The 25,913-nt window shown below is 45.8% G+C and overlaps 1 protein-coding gene across 1 annotated transcript in view; it reads left to right on the top strand.

Moving 5' to 3' along the window:
* The window catches only part of LOC143930707 (opsin-VA-like), a 169,598-nt gene extending 147,981 nt beyond the window's left edge, over positions 1-21,617 (top strand). The window contains exon 5 of the mRNA XM_077455244.1: positions 16,469-21,617. Coding sequence (XP_077311370.1) covers positions 16,469-16,687 — 219 coding nt within the window. The 3' untranslated portion in view covers positions 16,688-21,617. The remainder of the gene's footprint in view (positions 1-16,468) is intronic.
* The last annotated feature ends 4,296 nt before the right edge of the window (positions 21,618-25,913 follow it).

Raw genomic sequence — 25,913 nt, 5'->3', positions numbered from 1 at the left:
AGTGGACTGTTGGTGCACTTACTTGCGTCTTCACTCCTCGCTGTCCGGTTCAAAAAGACCGCCACGAGGAGTGTGACATCACTTCCTCCTCCTGTGTTTACATTTTCACAGGGGAGGAAGTTCGTCACTGGCCAGGAGCGATCGAGAGGGGATGGGCGGAAACCAACGGCCATCCCCTCATCGCCGATCGCTCCGGCACCGAAAGGGACCGCCGTATCTAGCGGGATGGGGTCCGATCGGACCCCCCACCCGCTAGAAGGCATTCACGTACATTTACGTGATTATGCCTGCCTGTGCCATTGTGTTGACGTACATTGGCAATACGGCGGTCCTGAAGTGGTTAAACCTCATAGAATATACATCGGGGTGTTTTCTTTCCAAAATGGGGTAATTTTGTGGGTAATTCCATTGTCCTGGTGCTCCAGGTCCTTCAAAAATGTGATAGGTACTCAGGAAATGAAATGTGTAATTTATGCATTTAGAACACCTGATGGTGCTACATGGATGTTGGGCCTCTGTATGTGGCCACGCTGTGGAAAAGTCTCACACATGGGGTATTGCCATACTCAGGATGAATAGCAGAATGTATTTTGGGGTGTAATTGCAATTACGCCTGCACCGTGTGTTCCAGCTGAAGAAAAACAGCCTAAAAGCACAATGCTGCCACCACCATGCTTCACTGTGGGTATGGTGTTCTTTTGGTGATGTGCAGTGTTGTTTTTGCACCAAACATATCTTTTGGAATTATGGCTGAAAAGTTCAACATTGGTTTCATCAGACCATAACACATTCCCCCACATGGTTTTCAGAGACTTCAGACTTTTGCAAAATTTAGCAGGGCTTGAATGTTTTTCTTTGTAACAAAAGGCTTCTGTCTTGCCACTCTACCCCATAGCCCAGACATATGAAGAATACGGGAGATTGTTGTCACATGTACCACACAGCCAGTACTTGCCAGATATTCTTGCAGATTCTTTAACCATTTAAGCCCCGGACCATTTGGCTGCCCAAAGACCAGAGCATTTTTTGCGATTTGGCACTGTTTCGCTTTAACTGACAATTGTGCAGTCGTACGACGTGGCTCCCAAACAAAATTGATGTCCTTTTTTCCCACAAATAGAGCTTTCTTTTTGTGGTATTTGATCACCTCACCTGCGCTATAAACAAGAAAATAGGGACAATTTTGAAAAAAAGCATTATTTTTTACTTTTTGCTATAATAAATATCACCAAAAAATATATAACAATTTTTTTTTTTCTCAGTTTAGGCCGATACATATTTTTCTACATATTTTTGGTAAAAAAAATCGCAATAAGCGTTTATTGATTGATTTGCTCAAAAGTTATAGCGTCTCCAAAATAGGGGATAGGTTTATAGCATTTTTATTAATATGTATTTTTTTTACTAGTAGTCTCGGCGATCAGCAATTTTTATCATGACTGAGATATTATGGCGGACAGATCGGACACTTTTGGTGTGATTTGGGACCATTTACATTTATACAGCGATCAGTGCAATTAAAAATGCATTAATTACTGTGTAAATGCGACTGGCAGTGAAGGGGTTAACCACTAGGTGGGGCTGTAGGGGTTAAGTGTGTCCTAGGGAGTGATTCTAACTGTGGGGGGGGGGGGCTATGTGTGACATGTTCAGTGTCCTGTCACTAGGCAGAACGGGGAAATGCTTAGGATTTCCCCGTTCTTTCTCTCCGTGAGACCATCGCTGGTATCCACGTGAACATCGAGTCTGCAGGACCCACGATCACACTCACGGAAGTCACGACACGTGCGCCCGCAAACCGCTTCTTAACGGGCAACGTACAGGTACATTAATCTGCCTGTACATGCCCTCCTGCTGACGTATATCGGCGTGAGCCAGTCGGCAAGCGGTTAATGTTGCTGTTAAGCCTCATAGCAGTTCCCTGACCAGTTTTCTTTATGTCTTTTCATAAATTTTGGAGGGACGTCCAGATCTTGGTAATGTCACTGTTGTGCCATATTTTCTCCACTTGATGATGACTGTCTTCACTGTCTAATACAGTGGGAATTCTTTTGCACTCTTCTCCTGACTGATAACTTTTAACAATGAGTTCCCTTCTGATGCTTTGCCCTCTGTGGACCATGGCTTTTTCTGAAGGATGCGACTAAGAAAATGTCGGGAAAGACCTACTCTTATTTAACATGAGTTTGAATGTGATTTCTTAATTCTGAACACAGCTACATCTCTAGTTATAAGAGGGTCTGCACCAGTAGCGGCTGGTGCTCCAAATTTTTTTTTTTTAGGGGGGGGGGGGGGGGCAAACAAAAGTGAAACAAAGTGAAAAATTCTGAAAAAAAAACATCAGTTGCAGCCTCATTGTGCCCATCAGTTGCAGCCTCACTGTGCCCATCAGTTGCAGCCTCACTGTGCCCATCAGTTGCAGCCTCACTGTGCCCATCAATTGCAGCCTCACTGTGCCCATCAATTGCAGCCTCACTGTGCCCATCAGTTGCAGCCACTGTGCCCATTAAATGCAGCCACTGCTCCCATCAAATGCAGCCACTGCTCCCATCAAACGCAGCCACTGCTCCCATCAAACGCAGCCACTGCTCCCATCAAACGCAGCCACTGCTTCCATCAAACGCAGCCACTGCTTCCATCAAACGCAGCCACTGCTTCCATCAAACGCAACCACTGCACCCATCAAACGCAGCCACTGCACCCATCAAACGCAGCCACTGCGCTAATCAAATAATGCCACTGTGCCCCACAAAATGCTGCCACTGTGCCCATCAAATAGAGCCACTGTGCCCCATCAAATAGCACCACTGTGCCCCATTAAATGGTGTCACTGTGCCCCATCAAATGCTGCCACTGTGCCCCATCAAATGCTGCCACTGTGCCCATCAAATAGTGCCACTATGCCGCTTCAAATTCTGCCACTGTGCCGCTTCAAATTCTGCCACTGTGCCCATCAAATGCTGCCACTGTGCTAATCAAATAATGTCACTGTGCCCCATCAAATGCTGCCACTGTGCCCCATCAAATGCTGCCACTGTGCCCATCAAATAGTGCCACTGTGCCCAATCAAATGGTGCCACTGTGTCCCATCAAATGGTGTCACTGTGCCCATCAAATGGTGCCACTGTGCCGCTTCAAATTCTGCCACTGTGCCCATCAAATGCTGCCACTGTGCCACTTCAAATTCTGCCACTGTGCCCATCAAATGCTGCCACTGTGCCCATCAAATAGTGCCACTGTTCCGCTTCAAATTCTGCCACTGTGTCCATCAAATTCTGCCACTGTGCCCATCAAATGCTGCCACTGTGTCCATTAAATAGTGCCACTCTGTGCCCATTAAATAGTGCCACTCCCCATCAAATTCTGCCCCTGTGCCCATCAAGTTTTGCCACTCTGCCCCATAAAATACTGCTACTGTGCTAATCAAATAGTGCCACTGTGCCCATGAAAAGTTGTCACTGCTATTCCCCCTCCCGCTCGCTGTCTGCCCGGCACTTACCCCATCTCGTGGCGGGTCAGGCATGCGAGTGACGGTGGCCAGTGGTGGGACCTTGCAACAGGTCAGACAGTGTCCCCTGTGTATCTCCTCCCCTCCTCTTGACAGGCGTCCAATCGTAGTGCCTTTCTTTTCAGCCAATCAGGTGATAGATCTGATTGGCTGAGAGGTGGTTCAGTGTTAGGAAAGTGAATATTTATTCGCTTTTCTAACGCATCTGGGTGGACTGAGAACGCAATGCTTTGTGCTCGTAGTTCGCCTTTTTTGAAGCCTATTGGAGCCTATAGCTCTAATCAGGTTCTTCAAAAATACACCCCTGGGGCCGGACACCTGAATAGAGGGGGGCAGCGACGGTCATGAATAGATTCATGCAATGCATGAATCTATCCATTATACACAGAGGGAGTTGGCTGCAGAGAGGGGGCGACTTAATGAACACACCGCCACTGGTGTGCACACTTATGCAATCACATTATTTTACTTTTTTATTTTAACTTCCCTGTTACTAAAAGATTTTTGCGTGGGGGGGGGGCGTTGGCGGTAAAGCGGCTCTATTTTTAGCACCACTTTACTGTCGTCGTAGTGGCGGTATTCAGCCACTAGCGGGGCGGTTTTACTCCCCTGCTAGCGGCCGAGAATGGGTTAAAACCACCGAAAATTTGTAGGCAGTATAGCCGCGCTGCCCCGTTGATTTCAATGGGCAGGAGCGGTGTATACAACGCTCCTTCACTGCTCCAAAGATGCTGCTAGCAGGACTATGTTTAGCACTGTAGTGCCTGCAAAGCACCCCAGTGAGAAAGGGGTCTTAAAGAGGAAAAAGTTCAGAAAAGATTTTTCTTTGTCTCATTTTTTTTTACATCTCAGAAACCTGACATTTTAACAGGAGTGTGTAGACTTTTTATATTCACTGTATATTCCATGGCCTTTATACAACTATGCAGTGCTGTCTCTGGACATTTGAGTTCCTACATGATGGCTGCTTATAATATTATGGTTCCTATAACATGTTTAACCAGTTGCCGACCGCCGCACGCCGATGTACGTCGGTACAATGGCACGGGCAGGCATAAGGACATACATGTACGTCCCTTGCCTCCCGCGGGTCGGGGGCCCGATCGGGCCCCCGCCCGGTGCCTGCGGCGGTCGGTATTCGTACGGGAGCGATCCCGGACGAGGGGACGGCCATTCATTCATGGCCACCCCCTCGCGATCGCTCCCGACGAATAGAAATCCCCGGTGACATCACTTCCTCTCCTGTAATGTAAACACAGGAGAGGAAGTGATGTATTCTCTCCTCCGTGTCGGTATTTTTCGTTCCGACACGGAGGAGAGCGGATCAGTAAGTTGCACCAACACTCTACACACACAGTAGAACATGCCAGGCACACTCACACCCCCCCTTTACCCCCCGATCACCCCCCCAATTACCCCTGCCCCCCAGTCACAGTGACACCAATGTCATTTTTTTTTTTTTTTTTTTTTTTTTTTTTTTTGCATTGGTGTCATTTGTGACTGTAATAACTGTTAGGGCAGTTAGAGTTAGCCCCCTTTAGTTCTAATGTACCCCCCTAACCCCCCCAATAAAGGTTTAACCCCGTGATCACCCCCCGTCGCCAGTGTCACTAAGGCTGGGTTCACATTGCAGCGGTTTATGAGAACGAATGTGATTCGCACCGCACTGCAGTGCAAATCACATCCGATCTCTGTGCGATTCGAGTTCAGCCATTCGCTGCACCCGCCGCACCCGCCACACCCGCCGCACCCGCCGCAAATTCGCACGGGACCCTTTTTTTGGCCCGCAGCAGAATCGGATCGCATGGGTGTTCACACCATGCGATCCGAGTTTGCAGATCGCACTGCGATATGCGAACTGATCTGGGGGTGTCAGTAACATTTCACTGACACTCCCAGCAGTTCGCATAGGGCAGTGTGAACTGCCGCCGGGAGGCATGCGATGCGGGAACCCGCCGCGGATTCGCGGCGTTTCCGCATCGCTCCAGTGTGAACCCAGCCTAATAAGCGATCATTTTTCTGATCGCCGTATTAGTGTCACAGGTGACGCTAGTTAGGCAGGTAGGTATTTAGGTTCGCCGCAGCTTTTTATAGCGCCAGGGACCCCCATATACTACCGCATAAAGCCCCCTGATTGCCCCCTAGTTAACCCTTTCACCAGTGATCACCATATAACTGTTACAGGTGACGCTGGTTGGTTAGTTATTTTTTTATAGTTTCAGGGCACCCGCCATTTATTACCTAATAAAGGTTTAACCCCCTGATCACCCGGCGGGTGTCATTTGTGACTAATAACTGTTAGGGCAGTTAGGGTTAGCCCCCTTTAGTTCTAAGGTACCCCCCTAACCCCCCCAATAAAGGTTTAACCCCGTGATCACCCCCCGTCGCCAGTGTCACTAAGGCTGGGTTCACATTGCAGCGGTTTATGAGAACGGATGTGATTCGCACCGCACTGCAAATCACATCTGATCTCTGTGCGATTCGAGTTCAGCCATTCGCCGCACCCGCCGCACCCGCCGCAAATTCGCACGGGACCCTTTTTTTGGCCCGCAGCAGAATCGGATCGCATGGGTGTTCACACCATGCGATCCGAGTTTGCAGATCGCACTGCGATATGCGAACTGATCTGGGGGTGTCAGTAACATTTCACTGACACTCCCAGCAGTTCGCATAGGGCAGTGTGAACTGCCGCCGGGAGGCATGCGATGCGGGAACCCGCCGCGCATTCGTGGCGTTCCCGCATCGCTCCAGTGTGAACCCAGCCTAATAAGCGATCGTTTTTCTGATCGCTATATTAGTGTCACAGGTGACGCTAGTTAGGCAGGTAGGTATTTAGGTTCGCTGCAGCTTTTTATAGCGCCAGGGACCCCCATATACTACCGCATAAAGCCCCCTAATTGCCCCCTAGTTAACCCTTTCACCAGTGATCACCATATAACTGTTACAGGTGACGCTGGTTGGTTAGTTATTTTTTTATAGTTTCAGGGCACCCGCCATTTATTACCTAGTCTCACTAGTGTACCCCTAAATTTAGGGGTGTCTACTTTCCAAAATGGGGTCATTTGGGGGGGGTTTGTGCCATCTTGGCATTTTATGGCCTTCAAAACTGTAACGCCCTTAGAAAGCCTGAAGGCGGTGCTTGGTTTTCGGGGCCCCGTACGCGGCTAGGCTCCCAAAAAGTCCCACATATGTGGTATCCCCATACTCAGGAGAAGCAGCAGAATTTATTTTGGGGTGTCATTTCACATATGCCCATGGCATGCGTGAGCAATATATCATTTAGTGACAACTTTGTGAAAAAAAAAAAAAAAGTTTGTAATTTTCCCGCAACTTGTGGCAAAATATAAAATATTCCATGGACTCAACATGCCTCTCAGCAAATAGCTTGGGGTGTCTACTTTCTAAAATGGGGTCATTTGTGGGGGTTTTGTGCCATCTTGGCATTTTATGGCCTTCAAAACTGTAATAGGTAGTGAGAAGTGAACTCAAAAATTTACGCCCTTAGAAAGCCTGAAGGCGGTGCTTGGTTTTCGGGGCCCCGTACGCGGCTAGGCTCCCAAAAAGTCCCACATATGTGGTATCCTCGTACTCAGGAGAAGCAGCAGAATTTATTTTGGGGTGTCATTTCACATATGCCCATGGCATGCATGAGCAATATATCATTTAGTGACAACTTTGTTAAAAAAAAAAAAAAAAGTTTGTAATTTTCCCGCAACTTGTGGCAAAATATAAAATATTCCATGAACTCAACATGCCTCTCAGCAAATAGCTTGGGGTGTCTACTTTCTAAAATGGGGTCATTTGTGGGGGTTTTGTGCCATCTTGGCATTTTATGGCCTTCAAAACTGTAATAGGTAGTGAGAAGTGAACTCAAAAATTTACGCCCTTAGAAAGCCTGAAGGCGGTGCTTGGTTTTCGGGGCCCCGTACGCGGCTAGGCTCCCAAAAAGTCCCACATATGTGGTATCCCCATACTCAGGAGAAGCAGCAGAATTGATTTTGGGGTGTCATTTCACATACGCCCATAGCATGTGTGAGCAATATATCATTTAGTGACAACTTTGTGTAAAAAAAAAAAAAAAATTTTTTTTTTGTCATTATTCAATCGCTTGAGGCAAAAAAATAAAATATTCAATGGGCTCAACATGCCTCTTATCAATTTCCTTAGGGGGTCTACTTTCCAAAATGGGGTCATTTGGGGGGGTTTTGTACTGCCCTGCCATTTTAGCACCTCAAGAAATGAGATAGGCAGTCGTAAACTAAAAGCTGCGTAAATTCCAGAAAACGTACCTTAGTTTGTAGATGTGACAACTTTTGCGCAAACCAATAAATATACAATTATTGACTTTTTTTTTACCAAAGACATGTGGCTGAATACATTTTGGCCTAAATGTATGACTAAAATTGAGTTTATTGGATTTTTCTAATAACAAAAAGTAGAAAATATCATTTTTTTTCAAAATTTGCGGTCTTTTTACGTTTATATCGCAAAAAATAAAAATCGCAGAGGCAATCAAATACCATCAAAAGAAAGCTCTATTTGTGGGAAGAAAAGGACGCAAATTTTGTTTGGGTACAACATTGCATGACCGCGCAATTACCAGTTAAAGCAGCGCAGTGCCAAAGTGTAAAAAGACCTCTGGTCATTTACCAGCAAAATGGTCCGGTCTGAAAGTGGTTAACATCTGGTAAAAGTATGGTGCGCTGTATGCATACTTTGATTTTCTCCAAATATGAACACATCCAGATGCAGTAAAGGTGACCTTCCAGATTACATTATTCTAACAATCAGCCTTGATTCTTCAAAATCTGCTGTTAATCAGCAGAGCACACTTCAGATCTCCGCAGTGCACATCTGCCTTATTCAGGGAGATGCCTACTAGGGATGAGCTTCGTGTTCGAGTCGAACGCATGTTCGACTCGAACATTGGTCGTTCGTGCGTTCGCCGAATTCCGACCGTTTGGGCCGTTCGCGGCAAAATTCGTGTGGCCCACAATGCACTGCGATGGCGCAATGCATTGCTGTCTCACGATTGGCCAAGCATGCACTGTGACCCCGCATGCTTGGCCAATCGCAGCGCCAGTAGCGGGAAGAGCAATGGTTGGCCACAGGCATCCTGCCTGTGGCCAATCATAGCTCAGACTGTGTAGTGCACGCCCCACACTATATAAAGCTGCCTTTCAGGCGGCCTCGTGTAGTGTTTGTTAGCATCTGAAGCAGTGGGTGTTCTGTGTACCTTCAACACAGTTACACACCAATCGTTTTTGGCTGATTTACTATTTTGCTCTTGTGTAGTGGTTACTGTCTGTGCCCTGACCGCAGTATACACCACTATATTCACCTCACCTATATAGCTAGTGATCTAGCTTTAATAATAGAGCTTGCAGTCAGTAGTGTTAGTGCGTGCTGTCTGCGTGCTCTGTACCCAGTACATACCACTATATACACCTACATAGCTGTTCTCTATTTGAGCCCGATTGGCATTTGCTGGAGTTATTGGAAGTTGTCTGTGCCTCCAGCACAGCACAGTATACATCTGTATATACCCCTTTAACTCTGCTGTTTTCTTGTTATTGTCTGCGTGCCCTGACCGCAGTATACACCGTGATATTCACCTCACCTATATAGCTAGTGGTCCATCTTTAACAATAGAGCTTGCAGTCAGCAGTGTCACTCAGGAGATAGTGCGTGCTGTGTGCCTGCTCTGTACCCAGTACATACCGCTATTATCCACCTACATAGCTGTTCTGTATTTGAGCCCGATTGGCATTTGCTGGAGTTATTGGAAGTTGTCTGTGCCTCCAGCACAGCACAGTATACATCTGTATATACCCCTTTAACTCTGCTGTTTTCTTGTTATTGTCTGCGTGCCCTGACCGCAGTATACACCGTGATATTCACCTCACCTATATAGCTAGTGGTCCATCTTTAACAATAGAGCTTGCAGTCAGCAGTGTCACTCAGGAGATAGTGCGTGCTGTGTGCCTGCTCTGTACCCAGTACATACCGCTATTATCCACCTACATAGCTGTTCTGTATTTGGGCCCGATTGGCATCTGCTGGAGTTATTGGAAGTTGTCTGTGCCTCCAGCACAGCACAGTATACATCTGTATATACCCCTTTAACTCTGCTGTTCTATAAAAAAGGCATCTGCAGGAGTTAGTGGGTGTTGTGTGCCTCCAGCACAATATAAACTACCCAACTACTGTTTTACCCAACTCCCTTCAGGCCATTACCATGTCTGGAAGGCCAGCAAGGAGAGGCAGACAGGCGCGAGCCGATAAAAGAGGGCAAGCAGGCTCTGTGTCTAGAGACAACAGTGCTGGTCGGGGACGCGGTGCATTGTCATCAGCACGTGGCCATGGGACATGCTTGTCCTTCTTTTCTGCAGCTGGACATGTTGAACCGCAACATGCCAACGACTTGGTAGAGTGGATGACCAAGCCCTCTTCATCCTCCTCATCCTCTCTCACCCAGTCTCAGGGTAGTAGAAAAGCAGCTGCCAACACATCGTCGTCCCTCCTCTCAATGTCATCATCAGTGACTCCTTCCCTAGACCCACCACGTCCTCCTGAGGAGTCTCCTGAACTCTTTGAGCACAGTGTTGGGTACATGCTCCAGGAGGATGCCCAGTGTTTGGTGGGCTCTGATGATGACACTCAGCTAGAGGAAGGCAGTAGCGTGAGCACAGAGAGAGGGGATGCTCAAGAAGGACAGCAATCTGGCAGTAATGTTCCACAAGCTGCAGCATACTGCCAGGTTTGCTACAGCGATGAAGAGGGAGGGGATGATGAGGGCACTGACTCCACGTGGGTGCCTGGAAGGAGGGAGGAGGAGGAGGAGGAGGAGGAGGAGGAGGCACATGTCCAACGAGGCAGGATGCCCTCCGGGGGCCAGCTTAGGGGCAGCACACCGACTGAATCACACCGCAGAGCTCCGCCTGCGCAGAGCGCTTCCTCTGCGCAGAGCGCTTCCTCTGCGCGTTATTCTAAAAGTTCTTTGGTGTGGGCCTTTTTTGAGACGAGTGCATCAGATCGCACCGCTGCTATTTGCAACATATGTCTCAAGCGTATCTCACGTGGCCAAAACATCAGCCGCTTGGGCACCACATGCTTGACCAGACATATGTTGACCTGCCATGCAGCTCGTTGGCAAGCATACCTCAAAGACCCACACCAAAGAACAAAGCGGACCTCTTCTTGCTCCTCATCAGCTGGCATCTCCAACCCCACTAGACCTTCAGTCCTCTCTGAAACCTGCTCTGAGAGGAATGAAGGTGTAGAATTAGGTGTGTCACAGCCAAGTGCTTCCGGGAACTCTGCTAGTGGTACATCCACGTCCGATTATAGCAGACAAATGTCCCTGCCCCAGCTGCTGGACCGGCGGAAGAAATTTACTCCCAGCCATCCACATGCCCAGCGGTTGAATGCTAGCTTGGCTAAATTGCTAGCACTTCAACTGCTGCCTTTTCAGTTGGTAGATTCGGCCCCCTTCCGTGAGTTTGTACAATGTGCGGTTCCTCAGTGGCAGGTCCCCAAACGCCACTTTTTCTCACGGAAGGCAATTCCGGCTCTCTACCGGCATGTGGAAGGCAATGTCCTTGCCTCGCTGGACAGGGCGGTCAGCGGTAAGGTGCATATTACCGCTGACTCATGGTCCAGCAGGCATGGACAGGGACGTTACCTGTCTTTCACGGCCCATTGGGTCACTCTTCTGGCTGCTGGGAAGGATGCAGGACAAGGTGCAGTAGTATTGGAGGTTGTTCCGCCACCACGCCTCCAAAATGCTACTATTGGTTGTGACACACCTCTCTCCTCCACCCCCTCCTCTTCTTCTTCCTCCACAGCCTCTTCCAGTGCTCTGTCCTCAGAACCAGCGGTGCTCCGTAGGCGTTGCAGGGGCTACGCAAGTACGCAGGCAAAACGATGCCATGCCGTGCTTGCGCTGGTTTGTTTGGGGGACAGGAGCCACACTGGGGCGGATGTTTTATCAGCTCTGCAGGGGCAGGCCAAGAGGTGGTTGACGCCACGCCAGCTTAAGCCAGGAATGGTGGTTTGCGACAATGGCACCAACCTCCTCTCCGCCCTCCGACAGGGACAACTGACCCATGTGCCCTGTGTAGCTCACGTCCTTAACCTGGTGGTGCAGCGGTTCTTGGGCAGGTACCCTGGCTTACAGGATGTCCTGAAACAGGCCAGGAGAGTCTGTGTGCATTTCCGCCGATCATTTAATGCCTGTGCTCGGCTGGCTGAGCTCCAAAAGGAGTTGAACCTGCCCAAGAACCGCCTTATATGTGACATGCCCACCAGATGGAACTCAACATTGGCCATGCTGCAGCGGCTGCACACGCAGCAGAGGGCCATCAATGAGTACCTGTGCGACTACGGCACCAGGACAGGGTCAGGAGAGCTTGGTTTTTTCTCACCACGCCAGTGGGGCATGATCAGGGATGCATGCACTGTCCTGTCACCGTTTGAGGAGGCCACAAGGATGGTGAGCAGTGACAGTGCATGCATCAGTGACACTATACCTCTTGTCCACCTCTTGGAGCATACGCTGCGTGGAATAATGGACAGGGCACTTGAGGCAGAACAGAGGCAGGAAGAGGAGGACTTCCTTGCCTCTCAAGGCCCCCTTTATCCAGACAGTGTTCCTGCTGTGCCACCCATCACACAGGAAGAGGGTGAGGAGGAGGAAGAGGAGGAGGAGGATGATTGTGTCAGCATGGAGGTGGAGGCTGGCACTCAGCATCAGCAGCAGCAGTCTTATAGGGATGATTTACAGTCCCAAGAAACACGTGGACTTGTACGTGGCTGGGAGGAGGTAGCTGCGGATCATGTTGTCCTTAGTGACCCAGAGGACTCCGGACCGAATGCCTCAGCTAACCTACGCTGCATGGCCTCCCTGATCCTGCAAAGCCTGCGGAAGGATCCTCGTATTCTTCGGATCAAGGAGAGGGACCATTACTGGCTGGCCACTCTCCTTGATCCACGGTACAAGGGTAAGGTTGCCGACCTTATCTTGCCATCGCAGAGGGAGCAGAGGATGAGACATCTCCGGGAGGCCTTGCAGAAAGCTCTGTGCAACGCGTTCCCAGAGACAGGGAGATCACAAACTCCTGGTCCTGGACAACGTGTTGCTGAGGCATCAGTCAGAAGGAGCGGTGGAGAAGGTGGCCGTCTGACTGATGCGTTCAGACAATTTTTTAGTCCGCAGCCCCAAGGTATGATTGGTTCCAGCACCCATCGCCAGCGTCTAATTTACATGGTGCAGGAATACCTAGGGGCAAGGTCAGACTTGGACACCTTTCCCACTGAAAATCCTCTGGCTTACTGGGTCTTGAGGATGGATCACTGGCCAGAGCTTGCACAGTATGCAATTGAGCTACTGGCCTGTCCTGCATCCAGCGTTCTTTCGGAACGCACCTTCAGTGCTGCTGGTGGCTTCGTTACCGATCACAGGGTGCGCCTGTCCACCGAATCAGTTGATCGACTGACCTTCATCAAGATGAATCAGTCTTGGATCACCCACAGCTACCAAGCACCTGAAGCTGATGTAACCGAATAATTTTTTTTGAAATACCACATCCCTTCAAGACTGCCTATGCTGATGCTGAGTGACTGTCCTGTTATGTTGATTGTCTATCCTCTTCCTCCTCCGCTGATATGTTGGAAGAACATTTTTGGTTCTGGGTGATGCCAGCAGCCCAATTTTTCTGCCCCTGTTTAACAGGGGCGTTTAAGTACAATTTTTGATGCAATGCTTTGCAGCAGGGCTAATTCCTGCAAAAAAACTAGAGTGTATGGCAGAGGTTGCAGTGTGATGGCACCAGTGCCTAAGGCCCAATTTTTCTGCCCCTGTTCAACAGGGGCGTTTAAGTACAATTTTTGATGCAATGCTTTGCAGCAGGGCTAATTCCTGCAATAAAACTAGAGTGTATGGCAGAGGTTGCAGTGTGATGGCACCAGTGCCTGAGGCCCAATTTTTCTGCCCCTGTTTAACAGGGGCGTTTAAGTACAATTTTTGATGCAATGCTTTGCAGCAGGGCTAATTCCTGCAATAAAACTAGAGTGTATGGCAGAGGTTGCAGTGTGATGGCACCAGTGCCTAAGGCCCAATTTTTCTGCCCCTGTTTAACAGGGGCGTTTAAGTACAATTGTTGATGCAATGCTTTGCAGCAGGGCTAATTCCAGCAAAAAAACTAGAGTGTATGGCAGAGGTTGCAGTGTGATGGCACCAGTGCCTAAGGCCCAATTTTTCTGCCCCTGTTTAACAGGGACATGTAATTACAATTCTTGATATAATATTTCACAGGAGGGCCCCTTCCTGTGCCCACCCAGAGTAACTGTGAGGACTTATAGTGTTGTGGCACCAGCACCACAACCACCAAAGGTCAATTTTTCTACCACTGATCAACAATGGCATGTAATTACAATTCTTGATATAATCGTTCACAGCAGGGCGCTCCAGCGGCCACCAAGAGTCACTTTGAAGGCTTACAATGTTGTTGCAAAACCAACACCTTGTTCCGCCATTTCTGCAGAGCATATAGGGCAGGCCCCTACTTTCAAACATCCAATTTACAAACATCTCCTACTTGCAAACGGAAGGAGACAACAGCAAGTGAGATGAAAAAAGATGGACGACAAAACAAATTATACAGGGGTGATAATCCTTCCCTATGTTTTCCAAAAAGCTTAAAAATAGTTTTTTTGACTGGAGCTACACTTTAAAAATGTACCAGTTGAAAATTACAAACAGATTCAACTTAACACAACAAACCTACACAGTCCCTGTCTTGTTTGCACCGCCTGTATACTGCTGTTCTGAGTATATAGGGCCTGGGGGCCACACGCATTTCCTTTTTTTAATATGGGTACGGGGTTCCCCTTAATATGCGTACAAGACCCAAATAGGCTGGTAATGGGCAGGGAGGGATACCCATGCCATTTTTCTGAATGATTTTCAACCATATTGCAGGAACCAGATATAACATTAAAACCGCAAGCAGTTTTAAATGGTGTTATTTCCGTTTAATGTCATTTTGTGCAGGGACTGTTCTAAACACGGGAAACACGTGGCACTTCACAGGCATACTATAGACACCCCCCAGGCACCATATTTAAAGGAATATTTCACTTTTTTTTTTTCACTTTAATCGTCATTAAAATCAGTGCTCCCGCCAAAACGGTAGTTTTTAAAACTTTTTTTTGCAGTGACCCATGTCCCCTGAGGCAGGAGGCAGATCACCAAACCCTTTTTAGCACACTATCTTGCATATTAGCCGTTAAAATTAGCACTTTCCAATTCGAACGTTCGAGTCCCATAGACTTCAATGGGGTTCTAACGTTCGTGCCGAACGCGGGGGTCGTTCGCAAGTTCTGGTGCGAACCGAACCGGGGGGTGTTCGGCTCATCCCTAATGCCTACATAGACTGCTGAACATGAAGCCTTTGCCTTACCAACAGGTTAGACTGTTTGCACATGCTGCAGATAGGTCAAAGTCAGACAGACCCCTATCTGTTTATGACCTAAATTGCTGTAGATTTTAACAAAAATACTTTAATAAAGATTTTACAAATCTGGAAAAAGGGAGAATGTGTTTTCAGAAAGATGATATTTGCAGAGAAGGACTGGTATCATTTGGCCTGGGAGGAAAACAGAATCAACTAGCCTTTGCTTGGTAGGAACAGACAGATGTGAACTAAAGAAAAAAGTGTACCTCATCAAAGGTCTGAACAGGGATTAGGTAGCTGTATACTGTATGCCTAGTATTTGTCACTAGCTGTAGGACTTACTCTGGTTGAAGCCTATAATTAGGGGAGTATCTATACTCACTGGCCACTGGCCCAACATGTCTCATTAGTATTAACGAAGGGGCAAATGCCCACCTGACCCCCTAGCTTAGTCCTTCCCTGAATATTTGCTCCTCCTAGCCTGCTCCTGAGTTGTGTATTTACTGATTGGAGGCAAAGAGGAGATCTATCAGGTATTGCCAGCTAAGAAGTGGACATAAACCCTAACCAGATGACATTTACCTTGCTAAAACAACTTCCTGTCTGCGTGCACTTACTCAAGCATCAACGGCATACCATTGATCTGAACCAGCTTCCCTATAGTGACTAAGCATGCACGAGCAATGTCTTTTGATATATTCACTTGTAGTTTTCGCCAGGGGTGCTTGTGAGAGTGTGACTATTCAGAGGTTGGGAGACAGTTGTCACCTCATAATAGGAAGTGCCTGGACAAGGGCTGTCATGGCAAGATCACCAGGTATAACAGGTATAACAACTTTTGAAATGACATAAGCATGTTTAACATTATAAGAGATCTGTGATTGGGTTTAGATCTACTTTGGTGGCCAAGGTATAAAAATGAGAAGTACCTCTATTATGTAATGCAATTTATTTTGATTTGTATATATAAATATTCAAATGGTTGGGCAAAATTTAATTTGCCTTCAAAGATTTTTCCAGACCTGTATAGTAGTCTGGAGGAGTGGGATAGTTTTCAAGTCTAATAGGAAATAAGCATTGTCAATATGTAACATAAAATAAAGAAAGAGGTTGGTGCTTGCGTCAACCTTGGTGGAGATCCACCTGTTTATTACACACCTTGGTATATAAAAGGCAATGATAAAAAAAATTTTGCAAGATGAATGACTGTGCACAGTCCATAAAGTCTGTGATAAGGCACTAGAAGGCAGCCCAGTGGAGATTATAAGCAATACTTTGTGGAGGCTGTGGAAGAAAGCATAAGGCGCCACTCTAAGTGCAGTGGATCAAAACAATTTATTTAGGCAAAGGATGCATATATACTTACAAGTATTTATAAATTAGAAAAAAATACAGAGGTTCTAACCCTTCCCATTCAAAACTCTTTAAATATTTGCCTTGCTCATAGTTTGATCAAATTCTTGAATATTTATACTTAGAGTTAACACTTTCTGTCTTTTTACAGTTCAGAAGATGTCTGCTTCAGATGTTCCACTGCCATGACCTGGAAACTAAAGGGTCCAATAATGCAACTTCAGAGAGAGCGGTGCTGAATCGCAATGGTGGAGAAATGCAGGCCATAGCTGCACACTTAACATCCAACAGGAAGACTGAGGAGGAAGAGAGCACTTGCAATTCTTTTGCTCAGCTACCAACATCAGAAAACAAAGTATTCCCAATGTAGCCTGCTTGGGTGCAAAGTGTACCACACCCGCAGAGTGCTGCTGCATGCACCTTCTTTCTTTTCTAGGAAGATATGGTCAGGAGAACACATAAGACAATATAATTTAAGGCTTTAGCCTTATATTGGTCAATAAAGATTTATGGAGATTTATTTCGGCAATTTGTGTTCATAATAAGTACTCGGCTGTGACTTGGATAGTACGATAATCAATATGCATTTAAATGCAGTTTGCTGTGAAAAAATGATGAACCTGGGAATCATAAGTAGAATAATTATTTCATTTATATGCGGTCTTCAGAGAGTTTTCAAAATTTAAGCTGTTCTTTTCGGAATTCCACTTATGGAAAGTCATATCTTCTGTGGACTGCACAACCAAGTAGTTTTGTCAATTTTATTGCTCTTTGGGTCTCCATTGGGGAGATTTGCCGTTACTGCCTCAGTACAGCAGACAGTAATTCAAACGTACTAGTGATTCTAAACTTTAATTACTCATTATTAAAAAGTATTTATATTGTATGTAGCTACACTGGAGAAATCACCCGAAGGGCTCCTTGAGCTACGGTGAAAGGGCGCTTTGGCTAATGGATGCCAAGTCATGAAATCATTTTAAAGAGGTATTTTTCTAGCTTTAAAGTTTAGTCGCATGACATGTCAAATTCAATGTTTCCCTATAAGAGTAGTCTTAACTGATCCGACACATGTCGCTCCTACTTTAGAAATTATTCCTGCACTATTTTGGCATCATTTTGATACAACTTCAATGCCATAGAGGGTAAAAATTCACACAAAATAGGATCAAATTAGGCTCAAAGTCAGACTGAAGTTGTAGGGCAAAGTCAGATCGGAAGTCATGCTACTTTCATGTCGGAGCAGTGTGAACCTGGACTAAAGGAGAAGTTATTCACCATCCCTGCCTATGGGGGTGTTTTGAAGGTCACTACTGGAAGCACACCGGGTTTCATTTAATGCAAAGCATAGGGTTTGATTTAATCCCCCACTCTTCCCCCGCATAAACCCTCTTGTCATGTGTTCCTTTTCTGCTTAGTGACATGAGCCAAAGGAAATACCTGGTAATTCCAAAAACAGAGGAGCAGCGGACCATCTACTGCACTGGCCCAATCATCACACGTTGTGTTCATATGCCTGTGTAAGCTGCAACTCTTAGCTTACACAGGACATCTGGTTGCTGAATGGAGTGGTGGGAGAGTGAAAGAATAGTAACTATATACTGTGCTGTCAAGGGCTATGGACAAAGCACCGGTTCATCCTAAGTCATGTCGTGGGATGCAATTACTGATCTTGAACGTCTTCCATTCATCTGGCCCTAGACACCTTCTCTGATTATGCTTATTGTCATGGCTTCATTGGAGGGGTTTATCTTGGCAACAGTTGGCCTGTGGGTAGTCAAATGCATTTAGTAAAGATCATGATAGCTTGATGTTCATAGTTTGTCCATGAGTGACATGGTAAGTTCAGGTGTAATCTGTTGTTTGTTAATATGGCATAATACGTATGGTGTTAAATTAACCCTCCAAAACTGAGGTCTTGCCCTTTCCAAATTGTGGTTATTTGGGCAAGGCTCCCCTTGATTGATTCTGTTTCCAATAGTCCTGTATGAGTAACCACAGTCACAGAAGTTAAGGGGAATTGTCCCTGACTGGGACACAAACAGCTATAAAAACTTTTCAAACATTCTAACCCCTCAAAAACTTTAAAACATTAAGAATAAAATTTGGGTTGAAGTTGTGCTTTCATTTTGAAACCGAAGGTTGCATGATTGTGGAAAGTTACACGCTTCCATTCTTTAGAGTTTTGTGAATAGTCATTTCACTTGTCTGAACGTTCAGCAGTAACAACTACCAAGTAAGCTTTTAGAGTTGAAATACAGTGGGGAGGATAATTATTTGATCCAATGCCAATTTTGTACGTTTGCGCACTTACAAAGAAATGAAGGGATTGTAATTTTATAATAGGTGTATTTTAAATTATAGAGACAGAATATCAACCACAAATCCATAAAAAAAATGATACAAATGTTATAAATTGAGTTGCAGTCCAGTGAGTTAAATAAGTATTTGATCTCCAAGCAAAACACAACTTAGTACTTGGTTGAAAAATCCTTGTTGGCATGCACACAGGTAAGACATTTCTTCTAATTGGTTACCAGGTTTGCAAGCATCTTGGGAGTGTATTTTAAATTATAGAGACAGAATATCAACCACAAATCCATAAAAAAAATGATACAAATGTTATAAATTGAGTTGCAGTCCAGTGAGTTAAATAAGTATTTGATCTCCAAGCAAAACACAACTTAGTACTTGGTTGAAAAATCCTTGTTGGCATGCACACAGGTAAGACGTTTCTTCTAATTGGTTACCAGGTTTGCAAGCATCTTGGGAGCAATTTTGATCCACTCTTGTTTACAGATCTTTTCTAAATCTTTAAGGTTTCTTGGCTGTCGCTTTGCAACTCGAAGTTTCATCTCCCTCCATAAATTTCCTATAGGATTAAGGTCTGGAGACTGGCTAAGCCACTCCATGACCTTAATGAGCTTCTTCTTGAGCCACTCTTTTGCTGCCTTAGCGGTATGTTTTGGGTCATTGTCATACTGGAAGACCCATCCACGACCCATCTTAAGTGTTCTATCTGAGATTTTACATTACATGGTTCCATCCATTGGCTCCTCAATGCGGCAAAGTCAGCCTGTACCATAAGCAGAGAAACAGCCTCAAAGCATAATGTTTCTACCACCATGCTTCACTGTAGGGATGGTGTTCTTAGGCAGCATTTTTCTTCCTCCAAACACGGGGAATCGAGTTAATGCCAAAGAGCTCAATTTCAACTTCTCTGAATCATTTAGATGTTCATTGGCAAACTTCAGATGGGCCTGTACATATGCCTTCTTGAGGAGGGGGATATTGCAGGAGCTGCAGGATTTCAATCTATGGTGGCGCATTGTGTTACCAATGGTTTGTTTGGTGACTGTGTTCCCAACTGCCTTCAGATCATTCATAAGCTCCTCCCGTGTAGTTCTGGGCTGATACTTCACTTTTCTAATGATCATCCTTACCCCTATTAGGCAAAATCTTGCATGGAGCTCCAGACCGGGGGACAATTGATGGCTATTTTGTATTTCTTCTATTTGAGAATAATCACTCTAAAGCCTCATACACACGATAGGACTTTGTACAAACTTTCCCTTGGATTTTTGTACAAAGGGCGTCGGCCCTGAACTTGTATTGCATACACACAGCAGGACTTTTTCAGCCAACTTTCACCAAATCATGTGGTTTTTCTGCTCTTTACCGCCACCTTTGGTCAACTTCTGTATTGTTGGCTGATCTTTTGCATTGGGTCTGAGCATGTCTGTTTGTACTTTGTACAAAAGTCCTATGGTTTTCTGTACACACGATCAGACTTTGCTCCATTGGACTTTTGTTGCCAGAAAGTTTGTCCGTTCGCACAGCCAACAAAAGTCTGATGAAAACCAAAAAAGTTTGTCCGATGGAGCGTACACACGGTCGGATGTTGCTCCAAAACAGCTAATTTGCATGTTTGTTGTCAAAAAGTCTGATTGTGTGTATGGGCCTTTATGCTGCGTACACACGATCGGAATTCTCGCCGGAAAAAGCTCTGATGGTTTTCCTGACGGAATTCAGCTCAATCTGTCTTGCCTACACATGGTCACACCAAATTCCGATCGTTTATAACGCGGTGACGTACAACACGTATGACGCGACTAGAAAATGGAAGTTCAATAGCCAGTAGCCAATAGCTTCTGTCTCGTAGTTGAATCTGAGCATACGTGATTTTTGGCGTGTCGGAAATTGCATACACACGATCGGAATTACCGATAGAAAGTTTTTCCGCCAGGAAAATTGAGAACATGCTATCAATTTTTGACTGGCGGGAATTCGGACAGCTAAATTCCGATGGAGCATACACACACGCATTTTCCGATGAAAAGCTCTCAATGGTCTTTTTCTGGCTGGAATTCTGATCGTGTGTATGCGGCATAACAGTTGTCTCCTTCTCACCAAGCTTCTTGCTAATGGTGTCGTGTAAGTCTTGTGTAGGTCTACAATCGTGTCCCTAATGTCCTTGGACAGCTCTTTGGTCTTGCCCATGATGGTGAGGTTTGAATGGAAAAAAGAGATTCTGTGGACAGGTGTCTTTTATACACATAACGAGTTGTTAGGAGCACCTTCTTAAATTGACAGGACTAATCTGTGTACCACATGAGCATATACTGTAGCCAGTCTGTGGGAGACAGAATTATTGTTGGTTGGTAGGGGATCAAATAATTATTTTGCTCACTGAACTGTCTGCAACTCAATTTATAACATTTGTATTATGTGTTTTGTCTAAAATTTTGGTTGATATGCTGTCTCTATAATTTAAAATACATTCATGATAAAATGGTAGAAGCTTCATTTCTTTGCCACTGTATAGTGCTGCGCTATAAACTAAATTATGCACTCACTAAAAATAAAATAACAATCATGCCCCCAATGATGTCTGGATAGGAGGAGTTCAGGAGAGTGAAAGACATTGAGCGAGGGATGCTTGCATTTATCCATCCACCATCCCTGAGCGGTTGTATCGGCTACATGTGTGGGAGTGATCTAAGCTTCACAGTTCAGCAGTTGATTAGCAGTGGTTCAATGGCTGTATTTCTTTGATCCATGTAAGTGCATTTTTATTTGTTTGGCTTAATAAAAGTATAACAGTGAACACTATAATACAATATACTTCTTTTTTGAGCCTTTATGGTTTGTGCAGATTGAGGGAGAACATATATGAAAAATCCCATTTGAAGCCTTAATATGCTGGTTTGACCGTTGTAATGGAAGTCAAATTCTATAAGTTGAGAGCAAACACTTGGTGGACACAGGGTCAGGAGGGCATACACTGGGGGAGAGGTTTTGACGAGCACACACTGGGGGGGTCGGAAGGGCACAAATTGGGTCGGGAGGGTACACAACAGGGAGGTCAGGAGAGAATGCACTGGGGGAGGGGTTTGGAGGGCACACACCAGGGGAGTTAGGAGGGCAAAAACTGGGGGGGGCAGGAGGGGACACACCAGGGGCAGTCGCATTGCTTTAATGAGCCCAATTTCTCACTGTACCACATGAAAAGGAAATGCAATCCCATTTGTCAGCTAACAGCTCCTCTATGCTAAACTGCAGTAACTCAGCAGACTTAGCATAGAGGTGCCTGTAAACTAATCCACGATGTACTGCTAGTAGAGCTTACCTCCAGGAAGTTCACATTCCCTCTGCTCAGCTGCTCACACCTCCCTCTTCCAGGCAGGTGGGATCTCGGGGGGGGGGGGGGGGCAGGCACATCCCCATCCCTCCCACCCAAGCAGCAGAAGCCAGGAGGCTCCCACCTACTCAAACAGCAGCCTGCAGGAGAGAGGCTGTAAAACTTCTGGAGGAGGTATAGGGGGTGGAGTGTCCGGTCCCTATGTGTCTGGGCAGTAAATTCCTAATGCTGAGAATGGCTGTGTGTTGTCCCGACCACGGCTCTGAATTGCCGGGGCGTGCTCAGAATCAGTAATATATTCTCAGGGGGAACTATTGCGCCCCCCCCAGGATCCACCCCTGTATGAGAGCCCACCTAAGTAGATACATTCATTTTGCTAAATCTCAAAGAAATTAAATAGAAATTGTTCATTTAGATTGCAAGGTGTATGGCCAGCACTAGCAATTGTTGTGACAAGCTGACATTTCAGGTATTTCAGCTGTTAAAATGAGAAATGTTGTTCATTTCATGGTTGCTATGGGGAAATGTCACCACTGGTGAAATATTTTCCAGCATGCAGATAAATTCCTGACCAGTGATTCAGTTGAAGAGAACTACATAATCTTTGGTGAACTTCCTTAGGCTGGTAGTATGTTGGGTGGTATTGGAGAATCTATTTGGAAACAAATGCTCTGCTCTGTAACTCATACATCCTCCTTTTCTTAATCCAGCATCCATTATAGGCTGCTCAATTTCTCACTATTGATTAGAATGTAGTAATATGTGATCATCTGTGATTTATTGTCAGCGCTGAACAGAAAATCAGACAATGTGTCACATTTACAACCTTGAATTACGTTTACCAAGGAATGTCCATATCATGTAATTGTTTACATGGCTGTTTCATTTACATTTGTAATTTTAATGGCTGAAATATTATTATTATTATACAGGATTTATATATCACCAACAGTTTACGCAACACTTTTAAATAGAAAGGGGGACAGTACAATTACAATACAGTTCAATACAGAAGGAAACCGAGGGCCCTGCTCATGGAGCTTACAATCTAAAGGGAGGGGGAGGTGGTATAAAAGGTAATAGCTGCAGGGGATGATCTGATGGAGGTGACTCAAGTACAGTTCTTAGGTGGGTGTGGGATAGGCTTCCCTGAATAAGTGCGTTTTCAGGAATCACCTAAAGGCGGACAGGGTAGGAGCTGACCAGACATACTGGGTCAGGGAGTTCCAGGGCATGGGAGAGGCTCTGGAGAAGTTCTGGATGTGAGCATGGGAAGAGGAAACAAGGGAGCTAGAGAGCAGGAGATCCTGGGAGAAACAGAGAGGGTTATTTGGGCAATGTCTACAAATGAGGTTGGTGATGTAGCTGTGGACGATATTGTGGATGACCTTGTAAGTTTTGGTTAACATTTTGAATTTTATACAATGGGGTAGGGGAAGCCAGTGAAGGGATTGGCAGAGAGGGGCAGCAGTTACTTATTGGTTACTAAGGTGTATGTGTGGCTGCAGCATTTATAATAGACTGAAGTGCGGATAGCCTGCGTAAGCCAGTGAGAATGGAGCTGCAGAAATCAAGGTGGGGAAACAACCAAGGAGTGAATACTTTGTTTTGTGGTGTTAGTTAGAAAGGGGCAAATTCTCTAAATGTTAAGCCCCGTACACACGAGCGGACTTTTCAACATCCAAAGTCCGACGGACTGAGTCCGTCAGACTATTCGATCGTGTGTGGGCTGCAACGGACTTTTGACTCGCCAAAGTCCGAAGGACTTTAGAATATGGAACATGCTTCAAATTTTTCCGAAGGAACTCCGCCGGACCCGGTCCCTTCGAAAAATTTGCTCGTGTGTATGCTATTCCGACGGACTAAAACCGACGCTAGGGCAGCTATTGGCTACTGGCTATGAACTTCCTTATTCGAATCCAGTCGTACGTCATCACGTTCGAATCCGTCGGAGTTTAGTGTGATTGTGTGTGGCCAAGTCCGCTCAGCCGAAAAGTCTGTCAGAACTCCGTCGGAATTCCAGCAGAACTCCGACGGAACTCCTTCGGAAGTCTGTCGGACATAAGTCCTCTCGTGTGTACGGGGCTTTATGGAGGTTAAGGCAGCAAGATTTAGCCAGTGCTTGGATGTGGGAGCTGAAGGTGAGTTCTGAGCCTAAGATTACACCCAGCAGCCTGGTGTGTGTGGAGAGACCAATGGTTGTGCTGTTGATCTCAATGGAAATATCATGGGAAGGGGATTGGGCAGGAGGAAATATTACAAGCTCAGTTTTAGAAAGACTGATTTTGAGGAAGTGGTGTGACATCCATACCGATATGTCTTTTGCGCTATAAACAATAATAGAGCGACAATTTGGAAAAAAATACAATATTTTTTACTTTTTGCTATAATAAATATCCCCCAAAAATATATAAAAAAACATTTTTTTGCCTCAGTTTAGGCCGATATGTATTCTTCTACATATTTTTGGTAAGAAAAAAACACGCAATAAGCGATTATTGATTGGTTTACGCAAAAGTTATAGCATTTACAAAATAGGGGATAGTTTTATAAAATTTTTATTAATATTTTTTTTTTACTAGTAATGGTGGTGATCAGCGATTTTTATTGTGACTGCGACATTATGGCGGACACATCGGACATTTTTGACACATTTTTGGAACCATTGTCATTTATACAGCAATCTAAGCTATTTAAAGTGGAGGGCCACCCTGAAAAAAAAAAAATTACAAAAAAATCTACAAAAAAAAAAAATTCAAATGTTTTTTGTTTTTTACTTACCAGAAGTGCCTGTTGCTAGGCACATAATCCTAATCTTCCTCTTCCTCCTCCGCTGAGATCTTCTTTCTTCTCTCCACCGTGCGGCGTCTTCTGGGTAATGGGTCGCGCTGTGTTCTGGGAACTGTGTGTTCCAGAACACAGCACGTCCCATTCACAAAGCGCTGCGTGACTCGCGCATGTGCAGTAGGAAACGGGCAGTGAAGCCATAAGGAATGGCGGCGCCGGGACCCGAGAGCCGAGGGACGGGTCGGCCTTGGGCGGCCGACATCGCGGGTGCCCTGGACAGGTAAGTGGGCTGATTAAGTCAGCAGCTGCAGTGTTTGCAGCTGCTGACTTTTTTTTTTTTTTTTTTTTAAACGGCCCTCCGCTTTAAATGCACTGATTCCTGTGTAAATGACACTGGCTGTGAAGGAGTTAACCACTAGGCGGCAGTGTAGTGTTATGTATGACGTTATGTGTTTTTTTTATTGTAGGGGGCGTGGCCTGGCATGTGACGTCACTGATCGTCCTTCCCTATAAAAGGGAAGAGACGATCGGTGACAGCCACACAGGGAAGCAAGGGGAGAGGTTTGTTTACACAGACCTCTCCTCATTCTTCAGCTCTGTGACTCGATCGCTGGACACCAGCGGCGATCGGGTCCACTGGTCAGAGCACAGGACCGGGTCAGGAGCACACCGCCGGTGGCGCGCTCCCGACCCACGGCTGGGCACTTAAAAAGCAACGTACAGGTACGTGCTTGTGCCCAGCCGTGCCATTCTGCCGACGTACATCGGCATGAGGCGGTCCTTAAGTGGATAACTTGCGATCGTGTGTAGACAATTCCGACGGACAAAGTGCCAGGCATGGTCAGAATATATTACAAGACAAAAGCTATTGGCTACTGCCCTCTTTATAGTCCCGTTGTACGTGGGTTAAGTCACCGTGTTCTGAACGATCAGATTTTCCAACAACTTTGCGCGACCATGTGTATGCAACACAAGTTTGGGCCAAAATCCATTGGAATGTCCGACCGTGTGTACAGGGCATAAGAGAATGAGTATGGAGAACTGAAATCTCTGTTCACCACAGGAAACACTAGTGCTGGCCATAAACCTTACAATCTACATGCACCATCTCTTTAATTTCCTTTAGAGCTAGCAAAACCCTTCTATCTACTAGGCTGTTTTTTTTACATTA

Source organism: Lithobates pipiens, unplaced genomic scaffold (genome assembly GCF_037356315.1).
Source record: "Lithobates pipiens isolate NorthernLeopardFrog02 unplaced genomic scaffold, aLitPip1_a1.2 Scaffold_25, whole genome shotgun sequence".
NCBI classification, from domain to species: domain Eukaryota; kingdom Metazoa; phylum Chordata; class Amphibia; order Anura; family Ranidae; genus Lithobates; species Lithobates pipiens.
The sequence above is the reverse complement of the archived record's forward strand: the minus strand, read 5'-3'. Positions and strand labels throughout refer to the sequence as shown.